This window comes from Artemia sp. Qi Xiang Cuo, chromosome 14 (assembly GCF_049724085.1).
Source record: "Artemia sp. Qi Xiang Cuo chromosome 14, ASM4972408v1, whole genome shotgun sequence".
Classification (NCBI taxonomy): domain Eukaryota; kingdom Metazoa; phylum Arthropoda; class Branchiopoda; order Anostraca; family Artemiidae; genus Artemia; species Artemia sp. Qi Xiang Cuo.
In genome coordinates this window covers 61,492,231-61,509,316 of record NC_142807.1, presented here as the reverse complement: position 1 = coordinate 61,509,316, position 17,086 = coordinate 61,492,231, and the positions used below count along the sequence as shown (strand labels likewise).

The window sequence follows — 17,086 nt, the reverse complement described above, 5'->3', positions numbered from 1 at the left end:
AATTCAGATATGTTTTTGCTTAAGTTGTTCCATTCGTTATCATTTCTCAGCTTTTGGAGTGTCTCATATGTCCCAGAAATCAGTGCAAGTGCCTTATGAATAAACAAACTTCCGGATTGAAGTTGCTCTGATAAACAATTTACAATGACTAATACTTATGTGTAAAGTTGAGACAAAAGAGGCCGAGTTGATTTTTTTCAGTAGTCGTTTTGCTTCCACGCTTCCTCACCGTTGGAGCCATCAGAGACTGCCGCAAGCATAGCAACAATACAATCAAATCCGGCCTTCACCTTGGGAACAGAGCGGACTGCGTAAAACCAGCGAGTTTGGACGGTCTTCTCAAGCTCCGAGACTGTTTGCCGCTAATACGCTGGGATTCCACAAATAGCTCGTGACAAGTATTGCTTCATGATATAGATGTGTAAAGTCTTTGCACCACAGAGAAAAATTCAGAAATTTCGCTGCTATTTTTTAGGCAGTCCGTCAAAACCAAGTTTAATCTGTGGGCGTGACAGTGTACATAAACTGCATGAGGCACCTTCTCCCTAAACTTTGCTTGAACTCCGTTAAATTCCCCACTCATAACGGATGCGCCATCATAACATTGGGCAATACACAGCATCGAATCTACGCCAAGCATTTCTATAGTTTCACAAATCGAGGTGGATAAGCTCTCGGCGTCTAATTTGTGCATGTGATAGCAGCCGATTGGTCGCTCCACTACTTTTCCATTTGATATATACCTGAGTAGGATCGCTAATTGTTCTTTTCTAGAAACGTCTTTTGTCTCGTCGACATGAATAGCAAACTAATTAGCTGATTTTACTTCTGAAATAATATCTTGGCGCAAGGCATTTCCTATCAGTGTAGCCTAACTGTGTCATTTTGGTACTGATGACTGCAATATTGACCTTATCGGCGCTGTAACTTGGCCTTCAGCTTTTCGTCACCTTTAGACATTTCCTCCATCAATTCAACCAAATTACCCCGGTTTGCAGATGTTTCTGATTCGTCAAAACCCCTCAAAGCAAGACCCTGGTGGCCAAGAAAGCAAAGAGCGCGAAAAATGTACTTCACATAATCTCTACTTTGCCGAACCTCTTGATATCTTGATTGAATTAGGGCATTTGCTACAGATTTTAAAATATAATCACTCATTATCTTAGATTCCGTCCATGCTGACATACATTGCCTCTGTCTTTCAGAACCATCATGTTGCTTTAACAGAGCAGAACTGTCTTTCTACTTGCAAAATCCTAACTCAATGAAAGCCCTTTTTCCAGCAGTTTCTCCAGCCCTTAGAGTTCCCATAGAAAAATGGCGGCAAGCAAAACAAAACATAGAATTAAATTTTTTTGAGTATTCAATCCATTAATAAGTCTTATAGTAATGTGCACTGAATTTCCTTCCGTTAGAAGTGGAAGCCGGATATCTCTCAAGAATAAGTTGAGCTGGTTTGTCGTGACGCGTCCTAGAGATATCTGAGAGAGTTTCTTGACTGCTACTGGAACCCGCAAGGGGTTCAGCGTTGCAGACCGAACTTTCATGTTGATCTGAGCCATTTATTGTTCCGCTTGTTTCCGAAATTCTGTCACAGGTGGGGGAATTTATCTCAACTACCCCGAGACTTTGGGCGCTGACACTATTGCCAGTTTCTTGCACTAAAGTTTCTTCATTTTTCTTCCGCATTTTCACTGAAAAAAAATCCAAAGTTTGTTGTCGCTTTTTACTCATAGTTAAACGAGTAGTAGACAAGGACTTCACTCAGACACGACAAGAGAAGAACTGAAGAAACACGTAGAAACTCACTTAGGAAATCACTCCCATACTCCACGGTGAAACTACCCCGCTTAGAAACCCCATAAACCAATCACTTACATTTCCTGTTCACGACAGTCCCATACACTCCACTGGGACTAGTCATCCCATAAACTATTCAACAACGTCAAGAATCTGCTGACCCTAGAACATATTTCCTTTCCCAGCTACTAAAAAAGGCAATATACAAAACTCATAGTTTACAACGAATTCTTCACAAGAACAATAACGAAACGGGTACTGACCACATGAACTTTAGTTTTGAATGAACCCTACTCGGAAATAAAATAGTGTAGACGCGCTCGCTCTTAGACATTTCAAAACAAGATTATACAATTAGGGCACCAGTTTGTTGGTCGTATTTATTGGACCAGTTGCTGGTTTAATATAGCACATAGCTAAAATAGAAAATAGCTGTGAAATATAAATAAGAAGGTAATTTTCAAAGTCAAAAAGGGGGGGGGCATAGCCCCCCCCCCTGCCCCCCCCTGATTGGCGCCCCTGCAAGGCTGACCGGTCTGGTGCTAAGATTAGGGCCTCGTCGACAGCAATGTTGGCCATCTCCAGGAATTTATTGAGACTATCCTTCCACCTGGTCTGGGGTCTGCAACTCGGGCGGGACCAGCCATGAGCTTTTGGGTCAAAATCATATCTAATTCTGGCTAGAGTTATCGTTGACATACGTAGGAGGTGTCCAAACCACCTGAGAGTGGGCTGTACTATCTGGATGGAGAATGGGAAACAAACAGGGGGAGGTGTCCTAAACAAAATTTAGTTCTAAAAAATATTTAAGTTGAAAATATAGTGACAAAATCTTTGAAAGAGTTTTTTAGCATCTTATGTGTAGAAACTTGCCATCGTTGGTGCGCTTGATATCTTTATCTATAAATGTATGTATATTCTATCGTATTAAGGATGTTTCTTAACTACTAAGGTCCTTGCGTCGGTTTTGCAGTGTGTTTCTACAGTTCGGTTCAAATTCCGGGTTCCGTATTACCAAGCTGAGATCAAACCCATTGCGCCACCACAAGAAGGTACCGTCTATATTCTTTCTCTCTGATTTCAGATTATATAAGTTTAACAATAGATGGCGTTGAAACCGGAAGAGTTGAACCACCAGCGAATGGTTTCTGGGAATATGGAGCTTTCCCTGCTGGCCAAGATAATCCATGGGTGGGTGCAAGTAGATTGGCACCATTTGATCAAGAGGTAATTGCAGCATTTATTTTATATTTCATTTTACATGTATCTTTGTACACTTGTACATTTATATTATATATTTTGCGTTTTACAACATTTATATACTAGTATTTTATTTTACTGAAAACTGAATTGTAAATGAGAAACAGCATATTAATAAGAAAGAGTTACAAGAACTAAGCGAAAAAAACATGCGTGAAGAGCATAAAGAGCGTGCGTGAAAGGCAATGAATAATAAAAAACAAGAGCAAAGAAAAATTAGAGATGAAAATCAGATATTCGAGCTAAGATAGAAAAAGAATACATTTGAGAAAGACTCCAACAAAGTGTAACAAGAGCCTTAAAATATAATTTTCTGAGGTGCACCACCCATGTAAAAAGCTATGTCAAACTCAAAATTTCGACTATTACATATTATTTGATACTATTAAATTTAAGAGGGAGTGAGGGACTCCTTCCCCTCACTACAGGATTTACTGGCTCCCTTTTACTCATTGTATACACTATATTTCTGCCACATAAATAACACAAATGGGCAGAAGTTATTGGATAATTAATGTGATGGCTCTTTTTATTTAGTTATATGTTTAGTTGGGTACTTTACAAATTTGGGCTATATATTTGCGTATTAGGGGGGGGGGTAAAGTATAGCGGGTCTGCATGCAAAGTGTGTTAGCTAAAACTATTCCAATATTATGATGTAAGAATTGTTTTCTGACTTCACACTGCCCAAATTCTTTACCCCCACCCCCCGCCTAATGTGCAAATATATAGCCCAACTTATGTATTTTACATCTATTCTGTCACTTCTCTATGTATTTTCTCTACACCAAGTTGAAAGCAACTAGCAAAGGAAATAGGTTTACAGCAAGGTCTTACCCATGATTTTTTTAAAGAAAAAAATCGTGGGGGGGGGGGCTTTACAAAAAAAAACTCAAAAAAAGCACACAAAATTTGTTTCTATCCATTTTTGTTACGTTTTTACGAGTCAGACAAACATTTCAGGGGGGGGTACAAACCCCCCCAACTCTCGGGGTACGGCCTTGGTTTACAGTGCGTCAATGCATAAAAAACTTGCGCTGCCGGGGGTATATCATACAAATACCTTTAGTTGAATCATAAATTGAGCAGAGTTAACTAATGTTTTAAAATTTTTTTTTGGATTCCATTTAGTTTTTTTTTTTTTTTTTTTTTTAATTACGAATGCTTTCCAAAAATTTCCTAGGGGGTGAGCACGGCGATTGCATGTTTAATTTTTGTAGTTAGGTGAATAAATATGATAAGTAGTCTCATCCTGCAGACGAAACTAAATTTTGAAACATTTCATTCACTTCTTTCAGGAACCAAATTTTTCTAATTTTTTGGTATAAATTTTTTTTTCAAGTTTTATTTGGAGTATTGGCTGATGTAGATAATAATAATAATAATCTGTATTTAAAAGCCAATTAAAGCCATATACAAAAAGACAAATACTAAAGAAAAATTACACTTCATTTGACATCCTTCCCATCAATACAAAATTTCCTACTACCACAATATAACGGGGAGTCCTAGACCTCATTAACTCACAAAGCAGCCTATCTTCCCCCTCCTGGATAATTAATCCCCTTAAATGAGAGAGTTGCTTACACCAAAGGAGGAAATGGCCCAACCCATAATCATTTTCCCCACATCTCAAGCAACTACACCCGGCCTCTGGACCTTCCCTCATTTTCCTCACAACCTTAGCATAAATTGGAAGACAATTTGCTCGAATCTGTATCCAAATCCTCAGATATTTAATGGGCAATCCCAGCTTGAAATAAAACTACTGACGAAAATTCTCTTTTACTTCTCTATGCAAAGTAAGACTCGGAGATTTGTCCACAGCTGCTTGCCGTAATTTCACTTCTTGTAGATTAGGTTAATGAAGGATTGAGAAATGAATTTTAAGTTCTTTGGAACGCATCACAAAAATCAATTAAAAAATAATATTGGGCTGAGAATAAAGAAACTCGTTTTCCGCCTCGAACTACTATTGCTGGAAGTTGAGGAGGGGGGGGGTAAGGGCTAAGAATACCTACATAAACATTATCAAGATGAAGCTCCGTAAATAATTTTTCCAGGGGGAGAGGAACTATGGTACGAACTGGTAAGTTTGTTTTTACCTGGAAAGTGTAATAGATTTTCTGGTTTTGTTTAATTCTCTACCTTTTATGGATTTAGTATTTTAGGGGAAGGGCGTAAAACCACTTTACTTCCCTGTAGGTAACTTTAATGAGAAATATACTACTTCAAGATAACTTCATTACTTAACCAACATACTTCATAATTAGACTTGAGGCTCAAGCAATATCTTTTCATCAAAATTTAAAATCTATCTTTTTTATTATCCCTTTGAATATGTTCACAGTGAGCCAAAGCAAGAACTTGAGAAACTCTACTAGAATTGATCTATGATGATGATTAATTAAAAAAACAAGTTTTTTTAATTGAAAAAACAAACAAACAATTTTTAATTGAAAGTAAGGAGCTACATTAAAACTTAAAACGAATAGAAATTATTTCGTATATGAAAGGGGCTGTCCCAACCTCAACGCCTCGCTCTTTATGCTAAAGTTTTTTTTTTATTGTTTTAAAAGATGAAGTTGTGAGACAGAGTCAAATTTTAGCGTAAAGAGCGAGGTGTTGAGGAGGGGACAGCCCCTTTCATATACGGAATAATTTCTGTTCGTTTTAAGATTTGGTGTCGCTCCTTACTTTCAGTTAGAAAAACTTGTTTTTTCTTACCCCCTTAATCACAAAGGCCGTTAATTAGAATAAATAGCTCTGATGAAAGTACAAAAAAAACTTTAGCGTAAAGAGTGAGGTAATGACTAGGGGCCGAACCCAATCATATACGTAATAATTTCTGTTCGTTTTAAATTTTGATGTTGCTCCTTACTTTCAGTTGAAAAAATTGATTTTATTTATTTAATTTCTGATCGTTTTTTTAAATAACGCTGGAAAATCCGTCGCCCCCTTCATAGCAATGTCCCTTCCCCCACCAGAAATTCCACCATGAAAAGATCCTCCCATGTAACTCCCGACCTCCCCCCCAACCACCAGAAAAAATCCCCCCTTAAAACTTCTGTATACTTCGCAATAACCAATACTATATGTAAACATTGGGCAAAGTTTCTAACTTGCAGACCTTCCCCCGGGGACTGTGGGGGATTAAGTCATCCTCAAAGACACAGCTAGTGAGTTTTTCGACAATGCTGAACAAAATGGATATCTAAACAATTTTATCAGTGACTTTGGGGAAAATGAGCGTGGGAGGGGGCCTAGTTGCCCTCCAGTTTTTTCGGTCACTCAAAAAGGGTACTAGAACCTTTAATTGCTGTTCAAATGATCCCTCCCGTGATATTTTAGGACCACTTGGTTGATACGATTACCCTTGAAAAAAAAACAAAAAAAAACAAACAAAAAACAAATAAACACGCATCCGTGATGTTTCTTCTGGCAAAAAAAAACAACAAACAAATCCCATAATTTTGCAGATAGAAGCTTGAAACTTCTATAGTAGGGTTCTCTAATACGCTGATTCTGACGGTGTGATCTTCATTAAAGTTCTATGACTTTTATGAGGTGTTCCCCACTTTTTTCAAAAATAAGGCAAATATTCTCGGGCAAGTAACTTTTGATAGATAAAATTAAAGTTGATGAAACTTATATATTTGAATTCAGCATAAAAATTTGATTCCTTTGATGTATTTATTGGTATCAAAATTCCGTTTTTTTAGAGTTTCGGTTACTATTGAGCCGGGTCGCTGCTTACTTACAGTTAGTTACCACGAACTGTTTCATGTTTATTCTCCCACCATTTGTAAAAACATTCTACTGGAACAAAAACGAAGAAAAAGTATAAAATAAAGTGAAATTAAGCTCACAAACTTTAAGATAAAGAAAAATATAGATAAAATAAAATAAGGATTCTGGTCAGAATGTACCTGATAGAACATAATTTCTGAAAGTGAGGTAAAGCCTTAAGTAATCTTTTAGAACCCAGCGGTTTCACATGGAACACGAAATTGTCATTTTGTTGTTAAAGTACAGTTATTTTTTTTCGCAAAATTACTTAAATTTGTAGTTCTTTAGATATATTGCTCTGAGCAATTTTTCCCACCTTATTTTTAAATAAACACTTTATTCATTTCTTGTATGATTTTTGCTGTAAGCCTTCTTAAGATATTGTCTTGAATAATCGATTCCTAAAGTAAAATTAAACATTAGGAGAATTATGCTATAACTGAAAAAAATTATGGGGGGAACCTTAAAAAATTTGGTATTTTTAGAAACCCTATTCTCCCCTACTGATATCCTTAAAGAGAGCTTTTAAACTTCTGAGATTTATGCAGTGCCACTACTAGAATTGGTGGTACTATCAGAGCCTCCATTTTTTGGTTTTCCAAATAAGGCTCATAAGCTGTCTTAAAAAACATGGCAACGGTGACCGTTTATAGCATGTAAGGAAAAAATAGAAAAGCAAATCGTTTAAAGGACAAAATAACTTACGCTTGTAATATCAAATTTAGATTAGTTGTATGCTCTTCATACAAACCTATAAGTATTTAAACCTGTAATCCCTTTTCAAAAGTGAAAACACAAAAAACTGAATCATTGTAGAAAATAAAATTCTAACGAGAAAATGTTCTGTGAATAAATTAGAAACAAAGCAAGTAAAAGCCGAAAGAGAGAAGTAGTCTTCAATTTTAGTTTTTATTATTTTTATTAATTTTTATTAATTTTAGTATCAATGTTAGTTTTTATTGATCGTTCTGAAGACGGCTTGACGGAGGTCCTTGCCGAAACACTTTTTTTTCCTTCAGTTGAAAGTTTTTTTCGCTTTTTTTTTGTTGTTGTGTGTTTTTTTTTTTAACGGTAGACGGTGTATTAGGGGGACAGAGGGGGCACTTACCCCGGACGCAGAAATTTTAGGGGTGCAAAATTTCAAATCAATATTCTAACACTAATGATCATTTTGTAATTTTTTGAATTTTATCATAGGCAGCGCAATAGCGCTGCCTAAGTAAAGAACGATGTGGCCACAATGTGTCTTTTTTTTTCCTCCATATCCGGGCACTTCGTATCGAAGGAGTTGTCGTTGAAACTTTGAAAAGGGCTCATTCGATTGGAAATTGGAGTGGATAGTGCCCCTTTTAATAGTCAAAAGTGATTGGAGGGCAACTACCCCCCCCCCCCCCCCCCCTCATTCCCCCAAACACATCCACTCAAAATTTTGAGATAGCCATTTTGTTCAGCGTAGTTGATTTCCCCATAGAAAATATGTTTTTGAGGAGAACACTCCCCCACAACCCTAAGGGCAAGGGTTTTAAGTTATGCGATAGGGGCATATAAGGTTTTTTATAGAAAGCATTGTCTTAGAAAATTAAAAACAGGCTAATTCTTTTGGAAATTAACAGGGCTAGTGCCCTTTTTAATAGTCGAAAGTGTTTGGAGGGCACCTAGCCCCCCCCCCCCCCAAGCCCATCGTTCTCCCAATCACATCCAATCAAAATTTTGAGATAGCCATTTTGTTCAGCGTAGTTGATTTCCAGATAGAAAATATGTTTTTGAGGAGGAAACTCCCCCAAAACTCTCAGGGCAAGGGTTATAAGTTATTCCCTGGGGGCATATAAGGTTTTAAAGAAGGCGTTGTCGTAGAAAAGTTCAAAAAAGTTCATTCGATTGGAAATTCAGAGGGCTAGTGCCCTTTTTAATAGTCGAAAGTGATTGGAGGGTAACTAGCCCCCCCCCCTCACACCCATAATTCCCCCAAATACATCCAATCAAAATTTTGAGATAGTCATTTTGTTCAGCGCAGTTTATTTCCCGATAAAAAATGCATTTCTGAGGAAGACGCTCACCCACAACCCTTAGTGCACGAATTATAAGCTATGCCCGGGGGGCATATAAGGGTTTTATTGAAATCTTTTTCGTAGAAACTTGAAAAGGGCTTATTCGATATGAAATTCAAAGGGCTAGTACCCTTTTTAATAGTCGAAAGTGATTTGAGGGCAACTAACCCACCTCTCACCCCCACCTTTTCCCCAAACACATCCAATCAAAATTTTTATATAGCCATTTTATTCAACGTAGTTGAAAGTTTTGGAAAATAGGTCTTTAAGGATTACAACCCCTCTCCCCACAGCCCTCAGGGCAAGGGATGTAAGTTATGCCCTGAGGGCATATAAAATTTTATTGAAAGCGTTGTCGTAGAAACTTCAAAAGTGCTCATTCAATTGGAAATTGAAAGGGCTAGTTCCTTTTTTATAGTTGAAAGTGATTGGATAGCGACTAACGCTCTCACGCCCACCTTTTTCCCAAACACATCCAATCAAAATTTTTAGATAGCCATTTTATTCAAGGTAGTTGAAAGTTTTGGAAATTAGGTCTTTAAGGATAACAACCCCTCCCCCACAGCCCTCAGGGCAGGGGTTGTAAGTTAGGCCCTGAGGGCATATAAAATTTTATTGAAAGCGTTGTCGTAGAAACTTCAAAAGTGCTCATTCAATTGGAAATTGAAAGGGCTATTGCCTTTTTTATAGTTGAAAGTGATTGGATAGCGACTAACACCCCTCTCACGCCCACAATTTTCCCAAACACATCGAATTAAAATTTTGAGATATTCGTTTTGTTCAACTTAGTTGAAAGTTCTGGAAATTAGGTCTTTTAGGATGATAGCCCCCGCAGAGCCCTCAGTGCAAGGGTTGTAAGTTGTGCCCTAGGGCATATAAAGTTTTTATGGAAAGCGTTGTCTTTGAAACTTCAAAAGGGCTCATTCAATTAGAAATTGAAAGGGCTAGTGCCTTTTTTAATAGTTGAAACTGATTGGATAGCGACTAACGCCCCTCTCACGCCCACCATTTTCCAAAATACATTCAATCAAAATTCTGAGATATCCATTTTGTTCAACGTAGTTGAACGTTCTAGAAATTAGGTCTTTTAGGATGATAACCCCCTCAGAGCCCTCAGTACAAGGGTTGTAAGTTATGCCCTCGGGACATATAAGGTTTATACAGAAAGTTGTTGCATAAATCATAGGCAACGCGATCGCGCTGCCTAAGTAAAGAACGGGGACACTTGAGAACGAGACAAGAAACGGGGACTAGGTAAAGAGGAGGACACTCCCCCAACCCTCAGGGCAAGGGTTTTAAGTTATGCCCTTTGGGCATATAAGAACGATGTGGGCACAATGTATTATTTATTTATTTTTTCCTATAGAGCAGAGCACTTCGTATCGAAGAAGTATAAACTTGAAAAAGGACTCATTCAATTGAAAATTGGAGTGGCTAGGGCCCTTTTTAACAGACGGAAATAATTGTATAACAACTAACAGCACTTCCAAGCCCACTATTTCCCAAATCACATCCAATTATAATTTTGTGATAGCCATTTTGTTCAGCGGTGTTGATTTCCAGATATAAATTATGTTTTTAGAAGAGTCCCCCAGAGCCCTTAGGGCAAGGGCTGTAAGTTATGCCCTGGGGGCATATAAGTTTTTTTTATAGAAGGTTTGTCGTAGAAACTTTAATAAAGGCTCATTCGATTGGAAATTCAAAGGGCTACTGCCCTTTTTAATAGTCGAAAGTGATGAGAGGGCAACTAACCCGCCTCTCACGCCCACCTTTTCCCCAAACACATATAATTTAAACTTTGAGATAGCCATTTTATTCAACGTAGTTTTGAGTTTTGGAAGTTAGGTCTTTGAGCATGAAATTCCCCCCCCCCCCCCCACAGCCCTAAGAAGAAAGGTTTTAAATTATGCCCAGGGGGAATATAAGGTTTTTATATAATACATTTTCGTAGAAACTTAAAAAAGGGCTCATTCGATTGGAAATTGAAATGGCTAGTGCTCTTTTTAATTGTCGAAAGTGATTGGAAAGCAACTAACATTCCTTCCACGCCCACCATTTCTCCAAACACATCCAATAAAGATTTTGTGATAGTCATTTTGTTCCACGCATTTCAAAGTTTTGGAAATTATACCTTTAAGGAGGACACTCCCCCCAAAGCCTTCATGGCAACGGTTGTGTGCCATACCCTTGCGGCATATAAGAGCTTTATTAAAATCTTTATTGTAGAAACTGAAAAAAGGGCTCATTCGATTGGAAATTCACAGGGGTAGTGCCCTTTTTACTATTTGGAAGTTATTAGAGGGCAACTAACCCCTCTCTCACGCCCATCTTTTCTCCAAACACATCCAATCAAGTTTAGATAGCCATTTTATTCAACGTATTTGAAAGTTTTGGAAAATAGGTCTTTAAAGATGACAACCCCCCCCCCCCACAGCCCACAGGGCAAGGGGTGTAAGATATGCCCTGGGGGCGTATAGGGTTTTTATTGAAAGCGTAGAAACTTCAAAAGGGCTCATTCATTTGGAAATTGAAAGGGCTAGTACCTTTTTTAATAGTTGAAAGTGATTGGAGAGTGACTAACGGCCCTCTCACGCCCACCATTTTCCCCAAACACATCCCATCAAAATTTTGAGATATCCATTTTGTTCAACGTAGTTGAAAGTTCTTGAAATTAGGTCTTCTAGGATGATAACCCCCCAGAGCCCTGAGTGCAAGGGTTGTAAGTTATGCGCTGGGGGCATATAAAGTTTATATTGAAAGTCGTTGTAGAAATTTCAAAAAGGGCTCATTTGATTGGAAATTGAAATTGCCGTTTTTAATAGTCGAAAGTGAGTGGAGAGCAATTAACCCCTCTCTTACGCCCACCATTTCCCCAAAGGCATTCAATCAAAGTTTGGAGATAGCCATTTTGTTCAACGTAGTTGAAAGTTCTGGAAATTATGTATTTAAGGATGACAAATCCTCCAGAGCTCCTAGGGCAAAGGTTGTAAGTTCTGCCCTGGAGGCATATAAGGTTTTTATAGGTAGAGTTGTCGTAAAACTTCAAAAGGGGCTCATTCAATTCGAAATTGAGCGGACTAGTGCCCTTTGTAGTAGTCAAAAGTGATTGGAAGGTAACTAACCCCCTTCTCACGCCCACCATTCCTCCAAACACATTCAATCAAAATTTTCAGATAGTCGTTTTGTTCAACGTAGTAGAAAGTTCTGGAGATTAGGTCTTTGAGAATGACACCCCCCCAGCCCTCAGGGCAAGGTTATAAGTTATGCTCTGGGGGCATATAAGATTTTTATTGAAAGTTTTGACGTAGAAACTTCAAAAGGGCTCATTTTATTGGAAATTGAAAGGGCTAGGGCCAGTTTTAATAATTGAAAGTGATTGGAGAGCGACTACCGCCCCACTAACTTCCACCATTTCCCCAAACACATCCAATCAAAATTTAGAGATAGCCATGTTGTTTAACGTAGTTGAAATTTCTCAAAATTTGGTCTTAGAGGATTCCAACCACCCTATCAGACCTTAGGGTAAGGGTTGTAATTTATGTCCTGGGGGCATATAAAGTGTTTATAGAAAGCGTTGTCGTTTCCAAAAGAGCTCATTTGATTTTAAGTCGAAAGGCCTAGTGCCCTTTTTATTGGTCGAAAGTGATTGGAAGGCTTGAAATTTTTATAGTAAAGATCGAAGTGGGTATAGTGTATTATTTTTTGTTGTTGTTGTTGTTGTTTAGACCAGGGCACTTCGTATCGAAGGAGCTGTCGTGGCAACTTCGAAAAGGGCTCATTCGATTGAAAATAGAAAGGGCTGATGTCCTTTTTAATATTCGAAAGTGATTGGAGGGAAACTAGTCCCCTTCCCAGTTGGCGCATGTCTTAACAAAGCCAGAAAAAAATTTGCACTTTACTAAAAAAATACCAATGAATTTGCATTGTCAGTTTAATATACATATACTGATATTTAGTAATCAAAATGTTAATATTATTTGATTTATTAAAGTTATAAAAGTCAAAATATTTATATTCTTTCAGTAAAGTGCAAATTTTGTTCTGGCCTTGGGAAGGCACAGGGGTTTTGCGCCCAACTTATGTTAATTCCTTCTCGCTTTGAGTTTGACTCGGTTATTTATTGTAATTTCTGCTCGTTTTGGGTTTCATTTATTTATCGATTCTGATTTGTGGTAGTTTCACGCTTGGTAGATTATTTGATTTTATTTTTGCTCATTTTTTGTTTAATGGAGTTCTTTACTTTTCTTTGAAAAACTTATTTTGTGGGGAAAGCTTTTTAATTAATTTTTATAAGAACAGAGTAGAGGGCGCAGTTAATAAATGAAAATAATTAATAAAATATTAATCAATTTATAAAATAAAATAAATCAGAAAATAAAAAATAATTAATAATAATAATTAAATTAAAATAATTAATAATAATTGAATAGTTTTAGTTGTAAAGTAAAAAAATAAAAAGGAATTATTATTAAGTAAAGAAGTAAAGATAATTTTTTAATAGATAAAAATTTTGTTTAAATTCGGCCTGAAAATCTTTGGGGGATAAGGGATGGGCGCTAATCAACATTTTCCCCCGGGCGCTAGATTAGCAACAAAACGGCACAGTTCAACAGTTTTTCATTTTTCGTCTATTATACCCAGCCAGTTTTATTCTTCAACGCAAAAATATTTTTTTTAACCCCTAGGAACTTCAAAGTGATGTATATGGTTTATTAGTATGTCTATCAATTTTTTTTATTTAAGGTTCTTGTGTTTATTTATTACTTTCTTGATTATTACAGTGATAGTTCTTTTTATTATTTGCTGTTAAGCTTTTAGACCTTTTTCCCCATTTTCGGCCACAGAATCCTTTTGATATATTTTTTTAACGGACCCATGGAATGTATCATTAATTTTATTGTTGTTACGGTTCAGTTTCAGAAGTTTATTTATAACTCCTTTCAAGACATTTTTTTTTCTATTTTTACAATGTCTTTGTTCCATAAAAAAAAAAAACAATTTAGTATCATCTATACCCTTATGATAGTGAATTCTTCAATATTTCAACACAATGAAATATTAAATTATTCAAGAAGTTTACATGTTTTTTCTCTTATATTAGCCAGCAAATTTGCCATCTTGGAAAGGGCCCAACTAAGAGAACAGTCTTTATCGTTAAAAAAAACGAGTTTCTTCAACTGAAAGTAGGGAGCAACATTAAAACTTAAAACGAAATAGAAAATATTATTTATATGAGGAGAGTTCTCCTCCTCAACACTTCGCTCTATACGCAGAAGTTTTTTTTAGTACTCTTAAAAAAGCTTCTTATTTTTCTAAATAAGCGAACATGGTGATTCAGTACTTGTTGATACAGAACTTGGACATAATTGAAACTTTAGCGTAAAGAGCGAGATGTTGAGGAGGAGCAACACCCCTCATATACGTAACTATTTCTGTTCGTTACAAGTTTTAATGTTGTTCCTTACTTTCAGTTGAAAAAAACTTGTTTTGTTTAATTTAATAACTCCTGAAGTTGACCTGAAAAATAAAACTTAATATCAGTTGGCAAAGAGAATGCAAGACATAAGTAGAGAGGACCCTATAACTCGTGACCCCACACCATATATGGGCATAGAGTCATTAGGGAAAACACGTGGTTAATGGGGTCAATGACCTAAATTTCCAAGGTCGATGTTGTTGTTGTTGTAAGTGCACGCTCTCAGCGAATGTCAAGGTCGATGTTGTTGTTGTTATTTTTGGCACGCTCTCAGCGAATGTCAAACACCTGTGCTGTCGACCTCAATGCACCTATCGTGAATCAATAATTCCCCTTAGAAACAACAAATTAATTCCCCTTTCTTGACAGATCAATCAACCAATGACATCATCTGTCAGACTTTAAAAAATTTCGCCTAGAAACGATTCTCCAGGAATAGATCCAAGTCATTAATGTCTTTGCCTCGGAAACAACTCTTTTGGTCGAACTCCAAAGGATATTAATAACCAAAGGCCATGGAAACAATTCTCCAAGAAACATCTTAGCGATGAATTGTTTTAGCGCGGGAATCAGGTTTCATGTTAATTTGAAATGCATTAGCGCAGAGATGCCAGACAAAGGGAACACGCTGAAATTACGTTTAAGGATTATTTGGGCGAAACCGTTTTAGACAGGCTATGGAATTATTTCGGCGAAACACTTAGAGACATTTTAAAAGAAGATTTTGGAAGAGGTTTTGGAAGAGGATTTGAGGATGAAACTCTGTGGTCGTTATAATACACAAGTTTCATTTGAACAGTGTTGTGAGGTCCTCTACCCCAACCCCAAAGGGTTCCAATCCCTCTACCCCAACCCCGAAGGAAGCCACCGGTCCTCAAAGGGCCCCCGGACCCCCAAAGGGCCCCCCGGACCCCAAATGCCCTCTCCCAGTCCTCAAAGGTCCCCCGGGACCGAGAAGCGCCGCGGGCCAGGAAAGCGCCGCATGGGGATGCGCCGCTGGGGGATGCGCCGCGGGTCGGGGGGAAGCGCTGCAGGGATGTGCCGCCGGGATGCGCCGCAGGGAGGCGCCGCAGGGGATGCGCCGCGGATCGGAGGATGTACCACCGGGAATGCACCGCCGGAATGCACTATAGGAATGTGCCGCAGGGATGTGCCACAGGGATGCGCCGCAAAAAGTAAACTAAAAAGTAAAAATTTCGAAAGATTATCCCTCAACCTCCCTCCTCAGACCCCCAAAGGCCCTCCCCCGGTCCGCAAAGGTCCCCGGGCTCCCAAAGGGCCAACCGGCCCCCAAGGGTCCCCCGGGCCCCCAAAGGTCCACCCCCGGTCCCCAAAGGTCCACTGGGCTCCCAAAAGACCACTCAATCCTCAAGGGCCCCGGATCCCCAAACGCCCTCCACGGATCCCAAAGGCCCTCCCCCGGTCCCCATACATGCACACAAAAACTTACACACACACAAAAACTTACACACACACACAAAAACTTACACACACACACTAAAAATTACACACACACACCAAAACAAAAAAACACAAACCAAAACTAACACACACACACACAAAAACTAACACACACACACACACACAAAAACTTACACATGCACACGAAAACTTACATGCACACAAAAACATAAAGTCACACAAAAAATAACACACACAAACACACACACAAAACTTACACACACACACACACTAAAACTCACACACACACTCAAAAACTTACACACATACAAAAAAATACACACACAAACATACAAAAAAGATAACACAATAACACAAAAAAAAACTAACAAAATATCTCAAAAAAAATTAAACAAAAACACACTAACAAAAAACAACCAAAAACACACACAAAAACTAAAACACACACGCAAAAACAAAAAAAAACAAAAACAAACACAAATACAAAAACACACAAACAAACTTAAAAACACAAACACACACAAAACTTACACACACAAAAACTTACACACACACACACACACACAAACTAAAACAAACACAAAAACAAAAAACATCAAAAAAAAATATCAAAGACAAACAAAATCATACACACACACACACACACAAAAAATTAGAACAACACACAAAAACTTACATTCACACAAAAACTTACATGCACAAAAAAAATTACACACACAAAAAAACATAAACAAAAAAACAAAAACTTACACACACACACAAAAACTTACACACACACACGAATCAAAACTTAAACACACACGACAAAACTTACACACAGTCGACAAAACTTAAAAACAAAAACACAAAAAAATACACACACACACACAAAAAAAAACTTACACATGCACACGAAAACTTACATGCACACAAAAACTTACATGCACACAAAAACTTACACACACACACACACACACAAACTTACACACACACACACACGAAAACTCACACACACACTCCAAAACTTACACACACACAAAAACTTACACACACACACACACACAAAAAACTAACACATCAAAAAAAAAAAAAAACACAAACACACTCACAAAAACATAAACAAACACACACACACTCACAAAAATTACACACACACACACGAAAACATAAACACACAAGCACAAAATAACACACAAACAAACATACACACAAACACACACACACAAATAATAACACAAGCACAATAAAAATAACATTAACACAAAAACTTACATTAACACAAAAACTTACACTAACACACACACACACACAC

General features: G+C 37.6%; 1 protein-coding gene across 1 annotated transcript in view; it reads left to right on the top strand.

The window, feature by feature from the left end:
- Positions 1-17,086, top strand: part of LOC148944720 (beta-1,3-glucan-binding protein-like) — a 71,288-nt gene that overhangs the window by 29,586 nt on the left and 24,616 nt on the right. Inside the window, exon 6 of the mRNA XM_089099697.1 lies at positions 2,885-3,027. Within this exon, the coding sequence (XP_088955823.1) occupies positions 2,885-3,027 (143 nt within the window). The remainder of the gene's footprint in view (positions 1-2,884; positions 3,028-17,086) is intronic.